At 37.8% G+C, this 26114-nt stretch overlaps 1 protein-coding gene across 16 annotated transcripts in view; it reads right to left on the bottom strand.

Annotated features, from left to right (window-relative positions):
* The window catches only part of TDRD3 (tudor domain containing 3), a 178307-nt gene that overhangs the window by 71399 nt on the left and 80794 nt on the right, over positions 1 to 26114 (bottom strand). For 13 of the 16 annotated variants that reach the window (XM_063650914.1, XM_054446130.2, XM_054446131.2 and 10 more), the window contains 3 exons: positions 17520 to 17591; positions 15392 to 15541; positions 7098 to 7238 (listed from right to left, as the gene is read on the bottom strand). In XM_063650914.1, coding sequence (XP_063506984.1) covers positions 7098 to 7238; positions 15392 to 15541; positions 17520 to 17591 — 363 coding nt within the window. The remainder of the gene's footprint in view (positions 1 to 7097; positions 7239 to 15391; positions 15542 to 17519; positions 17592 to 26114) is intronic. The other 3 variants (XM_063650915.1, XM_063650916.1, XM_063650917.1) reach the window with 1 other exon arrangement.

Here is a 26114-nt window from a genome sequence, read left to right as displayed (position 1 = left end):
TGGTTGTTTAAAAGAGGGATGTTCAGGACAAGTCAGAAGGTTTAAGCATTTTGTGGATGGTTTGGGGAAGTCATAAAATGATTTTATGGATGGTAAACACTTGTCCTAAAAAGAATCTTTGGTTGTTTAAAAAGAAGGATGTTTAGGACAAGTAGGAAAGTTTAAGCATGTCTTAGATGGTCTGTGGAAGTCATGGAGGGATTAATAATTGCAGAAAAGATTTAGCCAAGGTTAACACTGAAGTTACTCTAGCCATCCAAATCCAATGCCACTTATCCCAAAAGGAATGTTCCATTTATATTAGTGTTTCAGCAACATCTGGTGGAGGCAAACCAGTATTACAAGCCATCAGAATGGCTGACAGCAATCAAACTCCAAATGGTGCTGTAGACAGAACAACACATGGACACACCTTTCTTCTGAGGACCTTTAGATTGACCCTAGGAGGAGCCCTAGCTGTTTTTCCCCACACAATGCCTCTTTTCAGCAGGAAGTAGCCAAAAGAGTCATCGTCCAACACCCCCTAACAGCAGTGAGAGTTATCACTCCAGAGGAGGGAATGATACAGGAGTTAAGAAGAAATTACTTAGGCAGATAGTGAGTGTCTATTCCAATGAGAACAAATCTCTGCCCTATCCATGATGGAAAATGTGCAATATAATCAACCTGCCAACAGGTAGCTAGCTGATCACCCCAAGGAATAGTCAGTGGCCATAGCCAGGTCAGCCTTGGTGAGTGGAGGTCCATGTTGCTGAGCCCATGCGTAACCTCCCTCCCTCCACCATGGCCACTTTGTTCATGGGCACATTGGGATATAACAGGTGTGGCTGGAACAGAGGCTGAGGTGGTGTCCACAGAATGGGTCATCCTATCCACTTGATTACTAAAATCCTCCTCTGCTGAGGTCACCCATTGGTTAGCACTCACATGGGATACAAACATCTTCACAGTTTTTGACCACTCAGAGTGGTCCATCAACATACCTCTTTCCCAAATTTCTTTGTCACCAATTTTCCAATCATGCTTCTTCCAAGTCCCTGATCATCCAGCCAAACCATTGGCTACAGCCCATGAATCAGTGTATAATCGCACACCTCGCCATTTCTCCTTAAATGCAAAGTGCACAACTAGGTGCACTGCTTGAAGTTCTGCCCACTGGGAAGATTACCCTTCACTGCTATCCTTCAGAAATGTCTTAGAAAGGGGCTGTAGGCTGCGGCTGTCCACTTTTGGGTGGTGCCTGCATATTGTGCAGAACCCTCTGTGAACCAGGCCCCAGTCTTCTCTTCCTCTGTCAACTGATCATAGGGACTCCCCAAGAGGCCACTGGTGTAGGCTCGGGGAGACAAGGCAGGGTGGCAGGAGTGGAGACCATGGACATTTGAGCCACTTCCTCATGTAACTTACTTGTGCCTTCAGGACCTGCTCGAGCCCAATCACGTATACCACTTCCATTTGATGATGGAATGCTGCTGTGCATGAGCCATTTTATGGTGAGATAGGTCAGAAAGCACCCAGTTCATGATAGGCAGTTCAGGTTGCATGGTGACTTGATGACCCATAGTCAAATGTTTAGTTTCCACCAAAACCCAGTAACAGGCCAAAAGCCATCTCTCAAAAAAAGAGCAGTTATCCGCAGAAGATGGCAGGGCCTTGCTCCAAAATCCTAGAGGCTTCTGCTGTGATTCACCTATGGGGGCCTGCAAAAGGCTCCAACTAGCAACTGTGCCACTGACACCTCAAACACCATTGGATCTGCTGGGTCATATGGCCCAAGTGGCAGAGCAGCTCGCACAGCAGCCTGGACCTGTTGCAGAGCCTTCTCCTGTTCTGGACCCCACTCAAAACTGGCAGCCTTTTGGGTCACTCAATAAATCCGCCAGAGTAACACATCCAAATGAGGAATGTGTTGCCTCCAAAATCCAAATAGGCCCACTAGGCATTGTGCCTCTTTCTTGGTTATAGGAGGGGCCAAATGCAGCAACTTATCCTTCACCTTAGAACGAATATCTCAACATGCCTCACACCACTGGACCCCTAGAAATTTTACTGAGGCAGAACATCCCTGAATTTTAGTCAGATTTATTTCCCATCCTCTGGCATGCAAATATCTCCTGAATAAGCCCACTGTGTTTGCTACTTTGTGCTTACTGGATCCAATCAGCATATGTCATCACTGTAACAGACCAGTGTGATATCTTGTGGAAGTGAAAAGTGATCAAGTTCTCTCTGAATACAATTATGACACAAAGCCAGCAAGTTGATATACCCCTGAGGAAGGACAGTAAAGGTATATTTCTGGCCTTGCCAGCTGAAGGCAAATTGCTTCGGGTGGACCTTATGGACCAGAATGGAGAAAAAGGCATTTGCCAAGTCAATGACTACATACCAGGTACCAGGAGATGTGTTAATTTGCTCAAGCAATGAAACCACATCTTGTACAGCAGCTGCAATTGGAGTCACCACTTGATAATCCACTGTAATTCTCCAAGATCCACGTGTCTTCTGCACAGGCCAAATGGAAGAGTTGAACGGGGATGTGGTGGGAATCACCACCCCTGTGTCTTTCAGGTCCTTGATGGTGGCACTAATCTCTGCAATCCCTCCAGGGATGCAATATTGTTTTTGATTTACTATTTTTCTAGGTAGAGGCAGCTCTAATGGCTTCCATTTGGCCTTTTCCACCATAATCACCCTCACCCTACCAGTCAGGGAGCCAGTGTGAGGGTTCTGCCAGCTGCTAAGTATGTCTATTCCAATTATGCATTCTGGCACTGGGGAAATGACCACAGGATGAGTCCGGGTACCCACTGGACCCACTGTAATTTGGACCTGAGCTAAAACTCCATTAATTTCCTGACCTCCATAAGCCCCTACTTTAACTGGAGGATCACAATGACATTTTGGGTCCCCTGGAATCAACATCAGCTGAGCCAGTTTCCAGTAGTTCCCAAAACGTTTGATCATTTCTCTTTCCCCAATGCACAGTTACCCTGGTAAAAGGCTGGAGGTCTCCATGGGGAATGATAGGAGAAAGATTCACTGCATAAATTGTCAGTGGGGTCTTTCCTCAAGGGGACCCAGCCTCCCCTTCATTCAAGGGATTCTGGGTCTGTAAACTGGCTGAAAATTGATTGAGGGGCCACAAGTCTCTACTTTCATAATTCAAATTAGTCTTTTGTCCATTAGACCTAGAAGCTTTCTGCTCGTCTAAACTAAGTAGGAATGCAGTAGGCTTCCTATCAATTTCACATCTAGGAACACCATGATTAATTAGCCAATGCCAGAGCTCTACACAAGTCAGAATATTCTGATTGCTGTTTTGCCTCTACCGTCCATTACAGTAGCGACACTTAACCTTGCCTTTGATGGTTGAGTGCCACCACTTGGCCCCTGCCACCTTGGGATCCAATTATTCCCATTGTAGTTAAATTTTGTAGTTGAGTGACTACAGTTCACACTGTTAGCTCTGACATACAGAGAAGAGCAATTACAGGGCATCTTCAAAGATGCCTGTGCTGCCCTCACAAATCTATTTTGCAAGGCGTTGGTCAAGGGTATATCTTCTGGACCCTCCCAGCTGGAATGAGTAGGTCTAAAGAGACTAATCCACTCCACCATCCCAATCTCCCTAAGCCATTGTATCCCTTCCTCTACCTTAAGCCAAGGGAGATCAGGCATTTCCAGCTCACTCACAGTGGGCCATCTTTTAATCCACATTTCAGCTAACCAAGCAAATAAACTATTAGCCTTTTTTTTTAATCCCCCGAGCTGCAATATTAAATGCAGAGTCCCTACTTAGCAGGCCTGAATCAATAAATTCAGCCTGACCCAACTCTATGTTGCTTCCACCATTATCCCACACCCTTAATATACATTCCCATGTCCGCTCTTCAGATTTCTGTTTATATAAATTAGAAAACTCAAGCCATTACTGGGGATGGGGAAGCTGTTTCTTCTAGCAAAAAAAAATTCATCAGAGTTTACAAACTCAGTGTCCCCAGCTTCATCAGGGTCCACCCACACATCCCCATTCCAAGCTACAAGGTCCTACTCTTTTCCAATCAATGCTCTCACTTTAAAAGTAGACACCTGGCAAGGCTGTGCATGCACCCTTCATTTCATGTCAGCCACTCGCATGATAAGAGCTTGTGTCTGTTTTTCCACAATTTCAGCTTTTTCTCCACAGGAGATAATGAGAGACAGGACTAGCTGGATTTCCTAGGCCGACTAAGAATTCCTAAGTCTAGCTGGGGAAGGTGACTGCACCCACCTTTAAACATGGAGCTTAGCTCACACCCGGTAGTAAAGAAAGCTCACTAAAATGCTAATTAGGCAAAAACAGGAAGTAAAGAAATAGCCAATCATCTATCACCTGAGAGCACAGCAGGAGGGACAATGATTGGGACCTAAACCCAGGCATTCGAGCTGGCAACGACAACCCCCTTTGGGTCCTCTCCCATTTTATGGGAGCTCTGTTTTCACTCTATTAAATCTTGCAACTGCACACTCTTCTGGTCCATGTTTGTTACGGCTCAAGCTGAGCTTTCGCTTGCTGTCCACCACTGCTGTTCACTGCCATCCCAGACCCGCCATTGACTTCCACCCCTCCAGATCCAGCAGGGTGTCCGCTGCATTTCTGATCCAGCGGGGTGCCAGCTGCCGCTCCCAATCAGGCTAAAGACTTGCCATTGTTCCTGTATGGCTAAGTCCCCAGTTCGTCCTAATTGAGCTGAACACTAGTTGCTGGGTTCCACGGTTTTCTTCCATGACCCACCGCTTCTAATAGAGCTATAACACCGCATGGCCCAAGGTTCCATTCCTTAGAATCCATGAGGCCAAGAATGCCAGGTCAGAGAACAAGCAGCTTGCTGCCATCTTGGAAGCAGCCCGCCACCATCTTGGGAGCTCTAAGAAAAAGGACCCTCCAGTAACAATAAGACTCTTATTCAGGGCAATCTTAGCAGATTTGAGGCTCAGTATCTGCTTCTGAAGCCAGGAGACAGGATGCCTGAGTTCATCATTTTCTTTCATCACTTTGTCCACCGAACTTAGAAGCAACCAACCAGCTTCATTATGTTCCTTGGTTCTCCACATATGGTCAAAGGTATTATGTATAGAGTCACTAAACTCCTTGCCTCTCACAAGTGATGAATCAAAAATGGCAAATGCATTTATTTTGCATAACTCTCTAAAAAGTTCATGTGAAGGACTATCAATGTTCTCCACACGTTTTGGATCTAATCATATTAAACAACCAACTCCAAAAATCCAAAATCTAATGAAAGAAATACATCCTTAATATTTTTTTCCTCTAGAACCACTCCTCGTACCAAAATCTGTATTAGGGTTCTCTAGAGGGACAAAACTAATGGAATATATATATATAAAGGGGAGTTTATTAAGTATTAAATCACAAGGTCCCACAATAGACCATCTGCAGGCTGCGGAGCAAGGAGAGCCAGTCCAAGTTCCAAAACTGAAGAACTTGGAGTCTGATGTTTGAGGTTAGGAAGCATCCAGTATGGGAGAAAGATGTAGGCTGGGAGGCTAGGCCAGTCTGTCTTTTCACATTTTTCTACCTGTTTATCTTGTAGCCATATTGGCAGGTGATTAGATTGTGCCCACCCAGATTAAGGGTGGGTCTGCCTTTCCCAGGTCACTGACTCAAATGTTAATCTCCTTTGGCAACACCCTCACAGACACACTCAGGATCAATACTTTGTATTCTTCAATCCAATCAAGTTGACACTCCATATTAGCCATCACAGCCACAAGATTAGAAATTATGGTTTAGGAGTTATGCAGCTGGAGGCTACAAGATTCTGACCCTCCACAAACTGCTCCTAAGATCAGTGCTCTTGGCTCACTGGCTTCCCCCACCCACCAACTTGTCCTTAAAAACTTTTATCCCACTGGGCATGGTGGCTCACGCCTGTAATCCCAGCACCTTGGGAGGCCGAAGAAGCGGGTGGATCACCTGAGGTCAGGAGTTCGAGACCAGTTTCACTAATATGGTGAAACCCTGTCTCTACTAAAAATACAAAAAATTAGCTGGGTATGGTGGCAGGTGCCTATAATCCCAGCTATTCAAGAGGCTGAGAGAGGAGAATCACTTGAATCCAGGAGGCAGAGGCTGCAGTGAGCCAAGATTGAGCCATTGCACTCCAGCCTGGGAAACAAGAGTGAAATGCCATCTCAAAAAAAAAACCTCTGATCCCTGAATGATCACTGAGACTGATTTGAGTAATAATAAAACTCCAGTCTCTCACGATAGCTGGCTCTGCATGAATTACTCTTTCTCTATTGCAATTCCCCTGTCTTGATAAATCAGCTCTATTTAGGCAGTGGGTAAGGTGAATCCATTGAGCAGTTACATAACACTAAGGAGAAAGCCAAGAAATCATGGAAATACCCACAAATGCTCTAATATTGTTATACTGCTGAATTTACCAACACTTGTAACCATCTACTTCTGAACTTGTTACATGAAATAATAAACCTCCATGGTTTAAGCTGTTTTTGGATATTCTGTACCCTAAAGACAAAAATCAACCAAAGTCATTCAACCTCTAAAGGCAGAGGAAAATGAATTTTTGCAAACATCCTTAGATCTGAGAACACTGCAGCATGCCAGAAATATGTTTGACTCCACTCATTTATCTTAAAAATTCAAGAATATTTTGCAATTGGGTCCACACAATACATATGCTTGTTTCACAATATTCTTCCCAAAGAGTAGTAGAAAACAAAACAAAATCATTTAGACAAAATTTGACAAAAGATGTGGGGAAGGTCGGGAAGCACAGAAAAATGTATGTTTTTGATGCATCATCTTTTGATGGCTTTTTATCAATCCATTCCAAAATATATTATTAGGACATTAGTAATTTAAGTGAGATAGAAGTTTTAAGTAAATTATTTTTCAAACAATCCAAATTTCTCATGATTTAATTGTAATCCTTAATGAAAGCCTTCAAGAGTTATAACATCTATCCATAATACATTGCACAAAGCCAGTGGTGGTGGTAAGAAAGAATAAAAGAATCATTTAAAGAAATAACACTTTAAATCTGTGGTTAGTTCTTTAGCCTTACCAGTTCTCTATAGACACCTTCATGTTTTCCCTCTGATTTGGTTGACTTTTCTTTCTGTAAAACTTCCCTATTTCGGTTACCAGCAGCATTCATATTGAGATTACTTCTAGCACCACCACCACCTCCTCCAAATGTCTTGGTCTTTAGATAAGAGAAAGATAAAAGAGAGGTATGTAAACAGCATTTTAAAATAGATCTAAAAACTAAGCTATGACTAAAAACAACTGAAGTAATTAAAAGTTTCCTAATTATGTTTTACATGAAAAAATAAAATATTAACTTATTCCTTTTGAATGGCAAAAATATCTACTAGTCACAATCTCTTTTATTCACAAATCCAGGCCAGGCAATAAAAATAATTACATGATTTGTGAATAAAAGGGAAGTCATGAAAATGAGTGTACAACTATAGAGAAGAAAATACTACAAGCATTATGAAGACTACTTGTTAAAATGATTTTAGGGTAAAATACTTAACTACTGTCTTGAGAGTTGCGTTCTAAATCCAGCTACCAGGCAAGGTTATCTTTAGAATCATTAAAATTATGTCCATAGTTCAGTATTATGATTGCATAATCTTAGTAAACAAGTTTGAACATTAGATTAAAACTCATTACCAATTTATTATTTACATTAATCATGTAATATGTCATTTCTTACCAACTGCATATAAAAGCTTTTAAGTCTGTATTTCTTATTTGGCCTGTCTTTTTTGAATAAATATATACGTGACAGTAAATTTGAAAATTTGATTTTATCTTGTTTTTGTTTTTCAAAACTATTAGCAAAAGATTAGGACATAAATAATGTTGGTTTGGAAAGACACAAATTCATAACTGAAAAGCATCGCCAGTTGTTACCTGTACAGTATGAAACGTTTGGTTATACAATATTTTTATAGTTTTTGTTTTTGTTTTTTGAGACAGGGTCTCATTCTGTCACCTAGACTGGAGTGCAGTGGTGCAATCTCAGCTCACCACAACCTCTGCCTCCCAGGCTCAAGTGATTATCCTGCCTCACCCTCCTCAGTAGCTGGGATTACAGGCATGTGCCACTACCACCCAGCTAATTTTTGTATTTTTAGTAGAGATAGGGTTTCGCCATGTTGGCCAGGCTGGTCTCGAACTCCTGACCTGAGATGATCCACCCACCTTGCCCTCCCAAAGTGCTGAGGTTACAGGCATGAGCCACCGTGCCCAGCAAATATTTTTATAGTTCTCATGGATATAATAAAAGAAGAAACTAAAACAATTTTTATTAGAGACAATGACCAATATTTTTAAATATGTTTTAAAATGATTACAGTAAGGAAACATCTTAGATATAAATTATATATAATATAATAACATTAGAAAATTATTTGAAACAGAAGAAAATACAAGGAAGTATACATGAAAACTTTTTTTAAATGTTGGATGAGCACTAATGGATAACATATTAAGTATCTCTATTAGATAGCTGATAAACTACAGTATTTACATTTAACTCAAATCAAAATTAAAACCACATCTTCAATTACCAAAGATTCATTACTAGATTCATTCAATTTTGGGTTTATGGAATCCCAGCAAAAAAAAAAATATTTGAAATGCCTTCATAGTCATTACTTGTATAACTAGAAAAACATATTTATTAATGTGATACAAAATTTATTAGACTAGGAGGCAAGGTAGCACAGTTAAGCACATAGGCTTTGTAACTAGACAAGGCTGGGACTTATCTTGGCCCAGCCACTATCTTAAGCCTTCAGGCAAGTCACTTAACTTGCACCTTCCTCAGAGCCTCAGGTTTTTCATCTTTAAAACTGGGGTTAGAAAACCTACCTCATTGGGATATTTGGAGAATTAAATGACATCATTGATATGAAGTGATTATCTCAGTAGCTGGCACATGGCAAACACTCAATAACAGATGGTATTTACTATTTTGGTTAATATACTAGAACAAAATTATCTGAAAAGTTTGGAATCTCACCTGTTCCAAATTAAATATATTTCCAAAATTTACATCCCATAATTCCAAAAGTGCTTTTTCCTTTGGTGCCAGTGAAATAGTCCCATCTTCTGGATGCATATACTTATAATTTTCTTTCCATTTTATGGATTAAGGAATAGGATAAGCAGCATTTTCAGAGTTGCTTTTTACTGCTCTAAAATAGTTACTACTCACTCATATAAATATCTAGAATCATCACAACCTAAACATTACCCATAAGGTAAATGGTGTTGCCCTTTATGAGCCACATCTTTTTGCTTATATTATATGAATTAGGCATCCATGAGATCATCATGACTGTGAAACTCAAGTGGGCCTTAATGCTGTCTAGCAATCTTACCATATTTCCCTAGTGCACACATATACCTAATCTTATAGACCACTATTTTACACATTCTCCTTACTTCTCAAACCTCCTTCTCATGTCACTGTTGACCATGCTGACTTCTTTATTAAAAAAAAAAAAAAAAAATGAAATAATCATTAAAGGACTCACATAGATTCTGACCACATCAACCCAGACACTGTTGGTACATGCATGGTTATACTTTATCTTAACCCCATATGGTTTATCATACCACCAACCATATGCATGTTAGGAGGAATGAGGATGGAATAAACAACTTCCTCGATTCTATATTAATTCTAAGTCCTCATCTTATATAACTTTTCAATTGCCCTTGATAAGTTTAACACTTCCTTCTCCATAATGTATTTTCTGCATTGTCTGTTTTTATCCTGTTACTGGTCACACCTTGGCTGGTTCCACTTCTGCCATCTAGGCTCTAAGTTCAAATTGAAGTGTTACAGGGTTCATTCCTTAGCTTCTTCTGTTCTCTATCAACACTCATTCCTTTGGTGATCTCATTTGGCCTCATAATTTTCAATACCATCCATATGTCTACAACTCTCAAGTGCATGTATCTATTTTAAAGCTCACTCTTCAGTCTTACTGTCTATTAAACATTATTACTACATGCATGTCTGATAAGTACCTCAATATTCACATGTTCAAAGTGGAGCACCAGATCTTCCTCCCCTCACACCTGCTCCACTCCAGGCTTCTTCATTTCAAGGCAAGCAACTCTAACCTGCCAATTTCTCTGGGTAAAACTCTTAGATTCATTCTTTTTTTTTTTTTTTTTTTTTTTTGAGATGGAGTTTTGCTCTTGTTGCCCAGGCTAGAGTGCAATAGCACAATCTCGGCTCACCGCAACCTCTGCCTCCTGGGTTCAAGCGATTCTCCTGCCTCAGCCTCCCGAGTAGCTGGGATTATAGGCATGCGCCACCACGCCCAGCTAATTTTGTATTTTTAGTAGAGACGGGGTTTCTCCATGTTGGTCAGGCTGGTCTCAAACTCCTGACCTCAGGTGATCTGCCCACCTCAGCCTCCCGAAGTGCTGGGATTACAGGCGTGAGCCACTACGCCTGGCTAGATTCATTCTTGATACCACATCTTCTCTTGTACCCTATATCCAATCTCAGTAACCCTAATGGCTTCTTCTAAATTCCAGAATCTGACCACTCTGTACTACCTACACAACTGCTATATTTGTCCAAGCCATCATCATTTTTTTTAAATCCTAGATTACTTCAATAATTCTCTACTTGTTGGTTTCTAATTTTCCTTCTCTGCAACCAAGTCTGAACACAGCAGCTACAATTACTCTTTTAGAATATAGGTCAGCTGAGGTTATTGCTGTGCTCAAAACATTCCAAAGGCTCCCATTTCTCCTTGAATGAAGTACAATGTCTTTACAATAGTTTACAGGGCCCTACATAAGGTAACCTCCATTACCTCTCTTGACTTTATCTTCTACTACTTGTCCCTCTGTTCTCTCTGCTTCCACTGGCCACTCTGCTGTTTCTCTGTGCTCCTGCTTTAGAGCCTTTTCCATGGCTTTTCCTTCTGCCTGGAATACTCTTGCTCAGATAACCAAGTAGTTAATTCTCGTACCTCCTTTAAGTCTTGGCTCAGCTCTCACTATCTTGAGGACTAAACAGACTATTATATTTAAAATTGCAATCTGCTTATTTAGTATGCTTATACTATTATGATTGAGATCTTCTAAGTTACATCGATTGAGTCCTACAATTATCACTGGATAACTTTGGACAAGTCCCAAGTTTGTTTGTCAGTTTTGAGCCTCCATAAATTCTCTCATATATAAATTGAGATGTTTTGATGTCTGCTGTAAAAAAAAAAAAAAAACTAAGATGCTTTAATTATCAAATATTTATGGGAAAATATAATATCAATTGTGACAACAAAAAGAAGCACATTATAATAGGTTAACTATGCTCCAATAAATAGACAGCTGTAACTGCATCCAACAAAATCCTTGGTAGAAAAGTTCATTTGAGATAAATGTAAATCAAAAGAACATCTTTCTATAATTTTAAAAATATATATTCTCAATATCTTCTGAAACTCCATAATTTTATGTATTTCTGGAAAAAAATAAATATATTTCATGCAAATTATATAAAATGTATTAATTTAAGAAATGGTAAGACTGTTTTTTTAAAAGTATGCCTTGGATAGAGGAAAAAGTAAAGAATAGCAATAGTGTTTACTGAGAGCTTTGAGCAAGAGTGTTATGATTTGTGCCAAGTAGCAGTAGTATTAGCTCTAAATGTTTTAATTCTCACATATGAAATAGGTACCACTATTACCTCCGAGTTTCACAGATGAAAAAAATAAAAAAACAGGGATACAAAAAAGCTGAATAACCATTCAAAGGTGTCAGCAGGATATGCTTCCAGCCTGTGATTCCAGAGCTTGTGCTTCTGGCCCCTCTACTAGACTGACAACAGAAAGACATTGCAGGAAGAACAACCAAAATTCAAGAACACTACTACTTACACTTCAAAATTAAATAGGAAAGCAATTGTAAGCTAAGCTTCATTACGGGTTTTGAATAAAGGAAACAATTTCAATCTCACTGGTTAAGAAATGTCTATGTAGCAACTAATTTATGACCTAAAATTTCTTATCAGTCTAAAAGAAACCAATAAATAACTAGGAAAAACACCTATTACAAATAAGCAAATAATTGAAAATAATTGAAAAGAGAACTTTGGCTATCAATAATATAAGAGGGAGGGGTTTGTTGTTCAGGATGTTGGTCTGGGCAAAGATTTTTTGGATAAGACCTCAAAAACACAGGCACACAAGTAAAAATAGACAAATGAGATTATATCAAACTAAAAAGCTTCTGCATAGCTAAGAATTCAATCAACAGAGTGAAGAGACAACCTACAGAATGAAAGAAAATAATTGCAAACTATCCATCTGACAAGCAGTTAATATCTAGAATATATAAGGAACATAACAATTCAAAAGCAAAACAAAACTAAGCAAAACAAAAAATAAATCTGGCCAGGCATGGTATCTCACGCTTGTAATCCCAGCACTTTGGAAGGCCAAAGTGAGCGGATCACCTGAGGTCAGGAGTTCAAGACCAGCCTGGCCAACATGGTGAAACCCCGTCTCTACTAAAAATACAAAAAAAGAATTAGCCAGACACGGTGGTGCACACCTGTAATCCCAGCTACCTGGGAGGCTGAGGCTGGAGAATAGCTTGAACCTGGGAGGGAGAGGTTACAGTGAGCCAAGATCGTGCCACTGTACTCCAGCCTGGGTGACAGAGCGAGACTCTGTCAAAAAAAAAAAAAAACCCAAACAATCCAATTTAAAAATGGGCAAATTATTTGAATATCATTTTTCAAAAGACCATACAAATGGTCAACAGGTATATGAAAAAATGTCAACATCATTTACCATTGAAATCAGCCCAATAGTCCCATAGACAGTTTTTTTGTATAAACAGAAATTGACCCTTCTGATCTTAAAATCTGAAACTTTCATTTGATTTATCTTTATCTGAGTTCTTTCCTCAGGAAATGACACTCAGGCCTTTCAAAAAGTATCAAAGAACTAAAATTCACCAGATCACCACATCCAGACAATGAGATGCCACACCCCTCATTCATCATAATTGCTTCCTTACCCCTCCTTAGTTCCTATTTTCCTGCACGTAGATTTCTTCTCTGCTATATAAACCCCTAATTTTAGCCCATCAGGGAGATGGATTTGAGACTGACGACCCATCTCTTCAGCTGTAGCACCCAAATAAAGCCTTCTTTCCTGGCAACACTCATTGTCTCAAGTGATTGGCTTACTGTGCAGTGAGCAGCAGGATCTAGACTGAACCCTGGGTGTCTCAGTAACATCATCAGAGAAATGCACATCAAAACAAAATGAGATATTATCTCAACCCAGTTAAAACTGCTATAATCAAAAAGACAAAAAAATAACAAATACCAGTGAGGATGTGAAGAAAGAACTCTTATGTACCGTTGGTGGGAATGTAAATTAGTGCAGCCATTACAGAAAACAATATGGAGGTTGCTCACAAAAACTAAAAACAGAACTAGCATATGATTGAGCAATCCCACTACTGGGTACTTATCCAAAGGAAAGGAAAGCAGTAGGTCAAAGAGGTATCTCCCATATTTACTGCAGCACTAGTCACAATAGCCAACTTATGAAATCAACCTAAGTGCCCACCATCAGATGAAGGGATAAAGAAAACGTGGTATACAGTCATCCTTTGGTATCCGTGAGGGATTGGTTCTAGGACTCCCACCACTCTCCGACTCCCAGCAGATTTCAAAAAACATGGATGCTCAAGTCCCTTACATAAAATGATATAGCATTTGCATACAACCTATGCACATCCTCTTGTACACTTTTTTTTTTTTAATTTTTATTTTTTGAGATGGAGTTTCACTCTTGTTGCCCAGGCTGGAGCGCAATGGCGCAATCTTGGCTCACTGCAACCTCCACCTTCCGAGTTCAAGCGATTCTCTTGCCTCCGCCTCTTGAGTAGCTGGGATTACAGGCATGCGCCAGCATACCCAGCTAATTTTGTAATTTTAGTGGAGACAGAGTTTTGCTAGGTTGGTCAGGCTGAGGTGATACACCTGCCTCAGCCTCCCAAAGTGCTGGGGTTACAGGCATAAGCCACCACGCCTGGCCATTCTTGTATATTTAAATCATCTCTAGATTACTTATAATTCCTTATATGGTATAAATGTTATATAAATAGCTGCTATACCATATCATTAGGAAATAATCACAAGACAAAAAAAAAAGTTTGTACACATTCAGTACAGATGCAACCATCCTTCCCCCACCCCAAAATATTTTTGATCCACTGTTGGTTGAATCCATAGTTATGAAGAGTTGAATCCACAAATACGGAGAACTGACTGTCTATACATAATGGATTATTCAGTTATATAAAAGAAAGAAATCCTGCCATTCTCAGCAACATGGATGAGCCTGAAGGACATTACATTAAGTGACATAAGCCAACCACAGAAAGACAAATACTGCATATTCTCACTCATATGTGAGAGATAAAAAAGTTGTCTCATAGAAGAGCAGCATAGTAGTTACTAGAGGCTGGGAAGGGTGAAGTTTTAAGGGAGAGTGGGAGAGGTTGATTAATGGGAATTAAATTACAGTTAGGAGGAATAAGTTCTAGTGTTCAATAAAACACTAGGGTGATTATAATTAACAATAATTTATTGTATATTTCAAAATAGCTAGATGAGAGTTTTGAATGTTCTCAACACAAAGATGGTAAATGTTTGAGGTGATAGATATAATTACCCTGATTTGATCATTACACATTGTATATATGTATCAAAATATCACATGAACCTCATATATATGTGTAATTATTTGTCAGTTAAAAAGGAGTTGTGTGTGTGTAAATAGACATATAATGTAAAGATAAAATTATTTACTATACACTAAATAAAATTAAGTATAAAGACAAAAATGTTAATCCTGATGCAGTGACAGATCCGTTGATTTTTATTCATCTCTCAGAAGCTGCTATTTCTCATAAGTTGCTATTAATAAGGGGAAATTATCCCCAAAAAAGTGGCAACTAGCCCAACTACTAATAGGAAACTCCCTGCCAGAATAAAAAGTGTGTTCAGTTGCTACATTGTTTAAAAAAAAGGAAGGAGAAAAGGAGGGTAATTTGCCAGCAAGAGTAACTTACTGGAACTACCATGGAGATCTGGAAAAAGAACACATGAATAAAATATGTAAGATCCCATGAAGTGGCAGGGCATTCCTAGTTATGGAATATGCAAGAAGAATAAGGTTAAGCATTTGTTGAATTAGTTAGCTTATATGAAAAGACAATAACGATCACAAATAATCTAAATAGAACATAATGATAAGAAATAAAACGTGTAATGATTTGATTTCTTACTTCCTTGCTCTTTGCAACTTCAGCAATAGCAGCCGTCCTTTGCTTTTCAAATTCATCATTATCATTTGTAGGTTTGACAGGCATTGTAACTTGCAATGTTTTTCTTCGATCAAGTTCTCTGCTATCCACTTGGACATGAGATACACACTTCTAGTAAAACAAGTAAGAATAAGTCAACTTAGTAGTTCCAAAAGAGATTCAAGTTTTCATTAGAAGTAATACTTCTTCAAAAGTATCTTGTATCTTTTACAATAGCTAAAAGCCTACACAAATAAAATTCTATCCCATATATTTAAAAGTGAAAGTAGAAAACTGGAAAAGTAACTTTTCAATAAACATAACTAGTAAATAAAATTAAAAGCTATACAAATATGTGGCCATCTAAACAGGGCACATATTTAAAACATACACTGGATCAAGAGAGCTTTCATTTTAGGGTAATAAATAATTTTAGATTTCAAACAATCTTGACTAATGCACAATAAGACATAAATTTGGTTTTGTAATTAAGAGCTTAATTTCCATATTATACCACAATATACATATGTGGATTGGTTAGTACAATTATATTAACATATAAAAAGATGTCTCTGTACTTATAGACCACACTCTAAAAACATACCCGCCCCCCATATCAGACTTCAAAGTTTTTATATTTTTGTCTCATAAAGTAAAAAGAAAGGCATCACTGCCTAAAAAGAAGTCCTCAATTCTGATCTCCAGTCCAATCTTACCAGTAAAAATCATATACAATGAACTTTTTCTCAACTCATTAATAAAAAGGAAAATGGGAAGATCTCAAAGAAATGTGTTCCACAAATACAGAAAAATTTCAGTAATATAAACATATCATATTGACACCAATAAATACACAGTCAGCATTACCTATCTTCAACCCACATACAAGGCTGCAAGATGCTATACAAGAATTTTTTCAGAATGAACTTTATAACCAAATAATATTATTGAAATTATAGCTTTTATTATATTCTCTAACCCCTAAGAAGCTATAAAACACACTTCAAAGTCTTAAGAATAATTAGATCATAAGTCTCTGGAAGAGAAATATTATCACCAAAATGTTTAAGGGTAAATTTTTACAAATATACTATTATTTTCAAATATAAGTTATTAGAATGTTTATACTGTTTTCCCTATGGAGGTTTTCATTACACTGGGAGAATATCAACCATCAGCATGGATCACACCATAGGACTTCATACTTTCTTTTATCTTGGCTATTTCTTCTTCCAAACTCAGTAAAAAAAAAAACAAAAAACAAAAAAAAAAACATTATTTTTTAAATGCTTCAAACAGGTTTGATGCAAAAATGACTTACTTAAGTGAGAGTATATCTTACAAAAGGCTTTTAAAGAGGGTGACAGTCAAATGATCTTATTAAATACCAAAATTTAGACACACACACACACACGATAAACCTTATTATGGAAACGCAGATCTGTTGCCTACCTATTATGTCCACAACTCATTGCTACTCTTAGTCAGCCCAGCACTCTTGAATAAAATTAAAGAGCAAACGCAAGACAGATTACCAACAGCTAAATTTTGATGGCATCATCAGGAGAAGAGCAAGCTGCCACAAGAATTATTCTTAGAATTGTCAGGGATAAAGCAAAAACAGGCTAGAGAAGATTGTTGAGAATCAATTTGATGCTGAAGAACAACTGAAGTTACAAGATACTGGTCAGAATGGGAGCTACTTCAAAGTAGCACTTTGATCACTCTGTGTGGCTTTATTTTTCTCTCCCCCTCTAATGTTTTTAATGAACAAGTGAGAAATTATGACATATTTTTGTCTTCTTACTTTTGAATTTCCCTTAAAAAAAAAAAAACCCTCTCCCATCCTATTTTAATTAGTTAGAAGTTACTCTTCAGATATGGCTCTTAATTGCTTCAATCTTTGGGTCAACAGCTCTCCCAAATGTCAACAATATAACTACAGTGAAGGAAAAAACCTCAAAATTATTAAATTCCTTGAACTTCGTATTTCCAAATAACTCCATAACCTCTTAATAAATAGTTCAGCACATAATGAAACACAGCTTGAATGCTAATGAAAAACACTTTTTCCTAATTTAAATTCATCTGCCAACACAAAAGTCATTACCTGTCCAAAAGGCACAAAAGGAGGTGGTCCACCTTCAGTTCCAATATTGCTTCTATTGTGTTTTGATAAGCTCTGTGGAAAAAATCCAGTCACAAAAGAGCAGTTATACATAAAAAATATATTTCCAGCATTTATAATGTAACAGGAATCTACCTATTTGAGTAGATTCTTATAAGAAATAGGGAAAAAAAAAGGCCTTCCATAAAGTATTTCAAACCACAAAAAAAAAATTATTCTTAACTTCAATAATTAGGCAAAGATTCTCCTCACCTCCCCTTACCAAAACACATATTCACATATAACTTTCAGAAATATTTATCAAGCCATTCCCCTAAGGAGAAAACAGTCTTCTTAATAAGCAAATCCATAAATAACAAACTTTGGTAACAGAATTCCATTTTAAAGCATAAAGCTATGAGAGACAAATATTACCTGGAAATTATCTTCAAAAATAAATTTTTTAGACACAAAATTTATTAGTTAACATAAGGGTGATTTCTAATTACTTAAAGAGAACAGATTGTTATAGTGTATAATATGGAGGTTCTTTTAATTATACTAAAATTTCCTTAACTTTCCTTATACTAAATTTTCCTGTTTTGTTTTGCAAAACAATTCATATTTTGAAAAAGTATTCAACAAATTGTTCATTAACTAAAAATAAGCTTCCAAATCCAACTAATTTTAGTTTTCTTTTTTCCTGAAATCTCATAAAGCTAGAGAGATAACAATGTATTATGAAAATAGAAAGAAAATCTTCTGGCAAAGGCAATTTCTCACATGATGAAGTCTTTCTAAAATCCCATAAGGAGTCTCCAGGACTCTCTTCAGTTATCTCCTCCTCTGATTTATTTTGGTTTTGAGGTATTAATATATACATACATCTGTCTTACTAGTTGTTAATACATCTCAACTTTAAACTTTTTGTGCATTTTAATCATTATCACTACAGAAACCATCATGATTAAAATATGATGTAAAATAGCAGGTGACAAAGTTTAAAAAAAAAAAACCACCATGTGCACTTTCAAGCATATTCCAGAGTTCCTGAATCATGTAAACACTGTATATTTTATAAAGATAATTAAGAGTAATGACAAGCACAACATTCAGTTTATTGAGCAAATAATAAAGTGTATATGAGTGCCACGTTTCTTTAAAAACCTATATTTAAGATATTAATCTAATTTTTCACAACAACAAATGCATAAAATTATCAAGAGGCCCTTTCCTTAATTTAAATATTAAACAAAGACTATTCAAACAGCTATAAATCATTTCAACTTATACTATCATTTCCTTTAAAAGTTCACGAATTGCAAATAATACCATAGCTCAATAACGTTACATAATTAAAAACATATTACAGGACCTGATAAAGGTACATGAGCAATCCTTACTCTCTCTTTAAAAACAACTAACAATCTTGACAATGTGTAAGAAACAACTGTTGTAAGACATAGGATAACAGATAATGCAAGACTATTATCCCTGAGAGAAAGAGAAAAAAAAACAGGTGAGCTATGGCTTTCTGCTTGTAGCCATGATGCAGACAGAGGTCAGAGGGAGCTGAGTTTAGAATATCAGTCTCACAGCTCAAGCAGGTTGATGCAACTGGAAGTTGTGGGGCTGTTTCAGAAAGAAGAACCTGCATAATAAAGAAGCTCCAGAAACCGTCATAGGAGTTCCCTTGAGTCACTGCTGAGAACAAGGCTGAGCAAAAAACAACTAAGGGTTGTAAGCTGAACAATTCCCAGAACTCATAAAGGGTATACAGACAATCCAGCCAGATCAGACCATGCAGACTAAAAACTGTGGACATTCATTCAGAACAGGGAGTAGAAATCCAGAGAGCTAAAAAATATTTGGAACAAAGGCTACGCTAGATACTCCTTTCAAAGCTTGAATACATATCTTGAAGGGGTCAAACTGATCAAAAGTAAATTAACTGTTGACCAAAACTAATTCTTATACTCATTAAAGGAAAATAGCAAAATCCAGGCTCTCAACAACTACCAACATCACAATGTCCAGCATCTCAGCAAAAACTACAAGGCATGTCAAGACAGAAAAATGTGACCATAACCATGTGAAAATTTACTCAAGAGAAACAGGGCCATAGATGACAAAGATGATGAACTAGCAAATAGGATGTTAAACAGCTATTAAAACTGTGTGTAAGTATTTAAAAGAAAACATAAATTCAACTAGAAAAGAAAAATGCAAAAAAAGAACCAAATGGAACTTCTATAAAAGAAAAAACCACCAACAATGAAAACTCATTGGATGGGCTTAAGAGTAAATAAAATAAGACAAAAGAAAAGATCAGTGAATTTAAAGGTATAGTAATATAATCTACCAAAAAGAGGCCAAAGGAAAAAGCTAGGGTAAAAAAAATGAATAGATCTTCAGTGACTAGTTGGAAAATTACCAGCAGTCTAATGTATGTGTAATTGAAGATATAATAATAATAAAAAAAAAACCACGAAGAGGGAAGAGAAAAAATACATATGAAGAAATAATGGCCAAATCACATTTTCTAAATGTGATGAAAACAATAAACTCATAGATCAAAAAAGTTCACTGAAAACCAAACAGGATAAAACACACACCAACCATGTTAGGTACATCATAATTAAACAATCGAATTGTTGAAATCAGTAATAAAGAAAACACTCCTCTAAGAGTCCCTGCCTGGCCATGCCTGCAAGCAGTGCAGCCCCCACTGCCCCACCAGAGCACTTTTGCTGACAGCCTCCTGCCAGAATTTGTTTGCCTGTGACCTCGCTGCCACCCCTTCAGAAAACTTCCCACCTGCTGAGTCCCTGCCACCCTATTAGAATGCCCCCCTCCTGTGGTGCCCCTCACCAGAGCTACCCACTCAAGGCAACCCAACTACCAATACCAGAGTGCTTCCTACCAGAGTACACCCCCATCCCATATGGCTCCCTGCCTGCAGTGCCCCTTGCTGGGGCACTTCCCACCGAAAGTGCCCCAGCTGCTACCAAAGGAGCATTTCCTGCATGTGGCCCCCTCGCTTGCAGCACTCCCCATCATGCTGGCTATAATACCCCCTGCCTGTGGGGCCCTCCTCACTGGAGCACTCCCACTTGCAGCACCCCACACCCATGGCATTCCCCTGTGACAACACCCCCAACCTGAGGTAAATAATAATTTAGAAAATGAACAAAACCTCTAAGAAATATGGGGTTATGTAAAGAGACCAAACATACAACTCTGACATTCCAGAAAGAGAAGAAGAGAGAACAAGCAACTTGGAAAACATATTTGAAGATATAGTCCACATAACTTTTCCGAATCTCACTAGACAGGTCAACACGCAAATTGAAGAAATTCAAAGAACCTCTGTGACATACTATGCAAGATGACTATCCCCAAGACACATAGTCATCAGATTCTCCAAGGTCAATGCAAAAGAAAAAAATCATACAGGTAGCTAGAGAAAACGGGCACTTACAAAAAGAATCCCACTCAGCTAACAGCACACCTTTCAGCTTAAACCTCACAAGCCAAAAGAGAGTAGGGCCTATTTTCAATATCCTTAAAGAAAAGAAATTCCAACCAAGAATTTCATATCCTACCAAATTAAGCTTCATAAGCAAAGGAAAAATGAATTCCTTTTCAGACATGCAAATGCTAAGGGGATTTATTACCACCAGACCTGCCTTACAAGAGCTCCTAAAGGGAGTGCTAAACATGGAAATGAAGAAATGATACCTGTCATCACAAAGCACACTTAAACACATATTCCAGTGACACTATAAGCTATGCAATCACGTCTACCTAACAACCACCTAGCAATATGATGACAAAATCAAACCCTAACACATCAATATTGACTCTGAATGTAAACTGGTTAAATGACACACTTAAAAGGAATAGGGTGGCAAGTTGGATAAAGAAGCAAGACTCAACTGTTTGCTGTCTCCAAGGGACCCATCTCACAAGTAATGATACCCAGAGGCTCAAGGTAAAGGGATGGAGAAACATCTTTCAGGCAAACAGAAAACAAAAAAGAGCAGGGGTCACTATTTTCTCTCAACTAAGACAGACTTTAAACCAACAATAATTAAGAAGCACAAGGAAAGGCATGACATACATAATAATGAAGAATTCAACTAAACAAGAAGACTTAGCTATCCTAAATATGTATATACCCAACACTGGAGCACCCAGATTTATAAAATAAGTTCTTCTTTACCTATGAAAAGACTTAGACAAACACAATAATAGTGAGAGACTTCAACACCCCACTGAAAGCATCAGACAAATCATCAAGGCAGAAACATAACACAAAAATTCTGGACTGAAACTCAACGCCCAATCAATTGGACCTAATAAACATATGCAGAATCCTCTTCCCAACAACCACAGAATATACATTCTTCTCATCTGCACACAGAACGTAGTCTAAGATTGACCACATGCTTGGCCACAGAGCAAGTTTCAATTAATTCAAAAAAATCAAAATCATACCAAGCACACATTTGGACCACAGTGCATTAAAAATAGAAATCAACAGCAAGATCTCTCAAAACCACACAATTACATGTAAATTTTAAAACTTACTCCTGAATAACTTCTGGGTGAACAATGAAATCAAGGCAGAAATCAAAAAATTATCTGAAATTAATGAAAAAAGAGACATAAATCTTTGAGATGCTGCTAAAGCAGTGATAACAGGAAAGCTTTTAGTGCTAACCACCTACATCAATAAGTTAGAAAGTTCTCAAATTGGCTGGGTGTGGTGGCTCATGCCTCTAATCCCAGCTCTTTGAGAGGCCAAGGCGGGCAGTCAGATCACTTGAGGTCAGGAGTTCAAGACAAGCCTGGCCAAGATGGTGACACCCTGTCTCTACTAAAAATACAAAAAAAAAAAAAAAAAATCAGCTGGGCATGGTGGTGTGTGCCTGTAGTTCCAGCTACTCAGGAGGCTGAGGCAGGAGAATTGCTTGAACCCCAGAAGCAGAGGTTGCAGTGAGCCAAGATTGCACCACTGCACTCTGGCCTGGATGACAGAGTGTGACTCCATCTCAAAAAAAAAAAAAAAAAAAAAAGAAGCTCTCAAATTAACAATCTAATGTTGCACCTAGAAGAACAAGAATAAAAAGAACAAACTAACCCTGAAGCTAGCAGAAGAAAAGAAATAACTAAAATCAGAGAACTAAGTGAAAATGAGATGCCAAAATCCAAATAAAAGATCAATGGAACCAAAAGATGGTTCTTTGAAAGAATAAACTAAGATTGATAGACTGTGGACCAGGCACGATAGCTCACGCCTGTAACCCCAGCACTTTGGGAGAACAAGGTGGGCAGATCACTTCTGGTCAGGAGTTTGAGACCACCCTGGCCAACATTCTGAAACCCCACCTCTACTAAAAATGCCAAAATTAGCCACATGTGGTGGCACGGGCTTGCAACCCCAGCTACTTGGGAGGCTGAGGCACAAGAATTGCTTGAACTCCAGAGGTGAAGGCTGCAGTGAGCCGAGATTGCATCACTGCACTACTCCAGCCTGGGAGACACAGCGAGACTCTGTCTCAAAAAAAAAAAAAAGAAAAAAGAAAAAAAGATTGATAGACTGCTAGCTACATCAACAAGAAAAGAGAGAAGATCCAAATCAGTACAATCAGAAATCACAAATATGATATTACAACCAATCCCACAGAAATACAAAAGATCCTCAGAAACTATGAACATCTCTATGAACACAGACTAGAAAATCTAGAGGAAATGCATACATTCCTAGAAGCAATCTCCAAAGACTGAATGAACCAGGAAGGGATTGAAAACCTGACCAGACCAATAACAAGTTTTGAAGTTGAATCATTAATAAAAAAAAAAATCTCTTAACCAAAAAACATCCTAGACCAGATACATTCACAGCCAAATTCTTTAAGACATACAAAGAAGAACTGATACCAATCCTACCGAAACTGTTCCATAAATATCAAGAAGGAGGAAATTCTCCCTACTTCTTTGTACAAAGCCAGCATCATCCTGATGTCAAAATCTGGCAAAGATGCAACAACAAAAAACTTCAGGCCAGTATTCCTGATGCACGTAGATGAGAAAATCTTCAATAAAATACTAGCAAACTAATCCAGCAGCACATCAAAAAGTTAATTCAATATAATCAACTGGTCTTTATCCCTGGGATGCAATGTTGGTTCAACATAGGCAAATCAATACATGTGATTCACCACATAAACAGAATTAACAACAAAAACCACATAATCATCTTAATAGACGCAGAAAAGGCCTTCAATAAAATTCAACATTCCTTCATGTTAAAAACTCTCAACAAACTAGGCATCTAAGAAACATATCTCAAAATAATAAGAGCCATCGAGCTGAGCACAGTGACTCAGGGCTGTAATCACAACACTTTGGGAGGCCAAACAAGGAGGATTGCTTGAGGCTAGGAGTTTGAGACCAGCTTGGGCAACAAAGTAAGACCTCATCTCTACAAAAAATTTAAAAATTAGCCAGACTTGGTGGTATGCACCTGTAGTGTCAGCTACTCAGGAGACTGAGGCAAGAGGATCCCTTGAGTTCAAGGTTGTATTGAACTATGATTGTGCCATTGTGCTTCAGCCTGTGTGACAGAGCAAGATTCTGTCTCAATAATAATAATAATAATAATAATAATAATAATAAGAGCCATCTATAACAAACGTATAGCCAACATCATACTCAACAGGCAAAAGCTGAAGCATTCTCCTTGATAATTGGAACAAGACAAGGATGCCCACTTTTACTACTTCTATTCAAGATAGTACTAGAAGTCTTTGCCAGAGGAATTATGAACGAGAAAGAAATATATGACATCCAAATAAAAAAAAGTCAAACTATCTCTCTTTGCTGATGATATCATTCTATATCTAGAAAACCCCACAGACTCCACCAGAAGGCTTCTAGAACCGATAAACAAATTCAGTAAAGTTTCAGCATACAAAATCAATGTATAAAAATCAGTTGCATTTCTATATGGCAATAGCACCCAGACTCAAATCAAGAATGCAAACCCATTTACAATGGCCACAAAAAGAAGAAAATACCTAGGAATACAGCTTAACAAAGAGGCGAAAGATCTCTACAATGAGAATTACAAAACATTGCTCAAAGAAATCAGAGTCAACACAAACAAATGGAAACGTTCCCTGCCCACAGATATTGGCAAGAACCAATATCATTAAAATGGTCACACTATCCAAAGCCATTTAGAGATTCAACACTATTCCTATCAAACTATCAATGTTATTCTTCACAGAATTAGAAAAAAAACTATTCCAAAATTCATATGGAACCAAAAATGAGCCCATATCACCAATACAATCCTAAGCCAAAAGAACAAAGCTGTCCAACTTCAAACTATACTACAAGGCTACAATAACCAAAACAGAATGGTATTGGTACAAAAATATAACAATGAGTACTGGGTACAAAAACAGACTCACGGACCAATGAACAGGATAAAGAACCTAGAAATAAAGTGACACAACTACAAATACCTGATCTTTGACACAGCTGACAATAACAAACAATGAGAAAAGGAATTCCTATTCAATAAATGATGCTGGGATAACTGGCTAGCCAATATGCAGAAGATTGAAACTGGACCCCTTCCAGTCATCATACACAAACATTAACTCAGGAAGAATTAAAGACTTTAATGTAACATCTAAAACAATAAAAACCCTAGAAGAAATCCTAGGAAATACCCTTCTTGAGACTAGCCTTGGCAAAGAATTTACAACCAAGTCCTCAAGAGCAATTGTAACAAAAAACAGAAATAACAAGTGGGACCCAATTAAACTAAACAGCTTCTGCACAGCAAAAGAAACTATAAACAGGGTACACAGAAAACCTACAGAATGGGAAAAAATATTTGTCAACTGTACATCCAACAAAGGTCTACTATCCAGAATCTATAAGGAATTTAAACAAATCAGCAAGCAAAAAACAACCTCATTAAAGAATAGGCAAAGGACATGAACAAACACTTCTCAAAAGAAGACATACAAATGGCCAAAAATATATATGAAAAAAATGCTCATTATCACTAATCATTAGAGAAATGTAAATCAAAACCACAATGTGATACCATCTCATAACAGAATGGCTATTATTAAAAAGTCAAAAAACAACCAATGCTGGCAAGGTTGCCAAGAAAGGAAAATACATATACACTGTTGGTGGGAATGTAAACTAGTCCAGCCACTGTGGAAAACAGTTTGGAGATTCCTCAAAGAACTAAGAGTTGAACTACTATTACTGCACATAAGACACATGCACTTGTTTGTTCATTGCAGCACCATTCACAATAGCAAAGACATGGAATCAACGAAGAGGTCCATGAACACACAACTGGATAAAGAAAACGTGGTAGATATACATGATAGAATACTACACAGCCATAAATAAGAATGAAATAATGTCCTTTGCAGCAATATGGATGCAGCTGGAGGCCATCATTGTAAGCAAACTAGGACAGGAACAGAAAACCAAATACCACATGTTCTCACTTATAAGTGGGAGCTAAACACTGAGTACACATGGACACAAAGATGG

The sequence above is a fragment of the Pongo pygmaeus genome, chromosome 14 (genome assembly GCF_028885625.2).
Source record: "Pongo pygmaeus isolate AG05252 chromosome 14, NHGRI_mPonPyg2-v2.0_pri, whole genome shotgun sequence".
Taxonomy (NCBI): Eukaryota; Metazoa; Chordata; class Mammalia; order Primates; family Hominidae; genus Pongo; species Pongo pygmaeus.
Note: the sequence above shows the minus strand (reverse complement) of the source record. Positions and strands in the feature narration are given on the sequence as shown.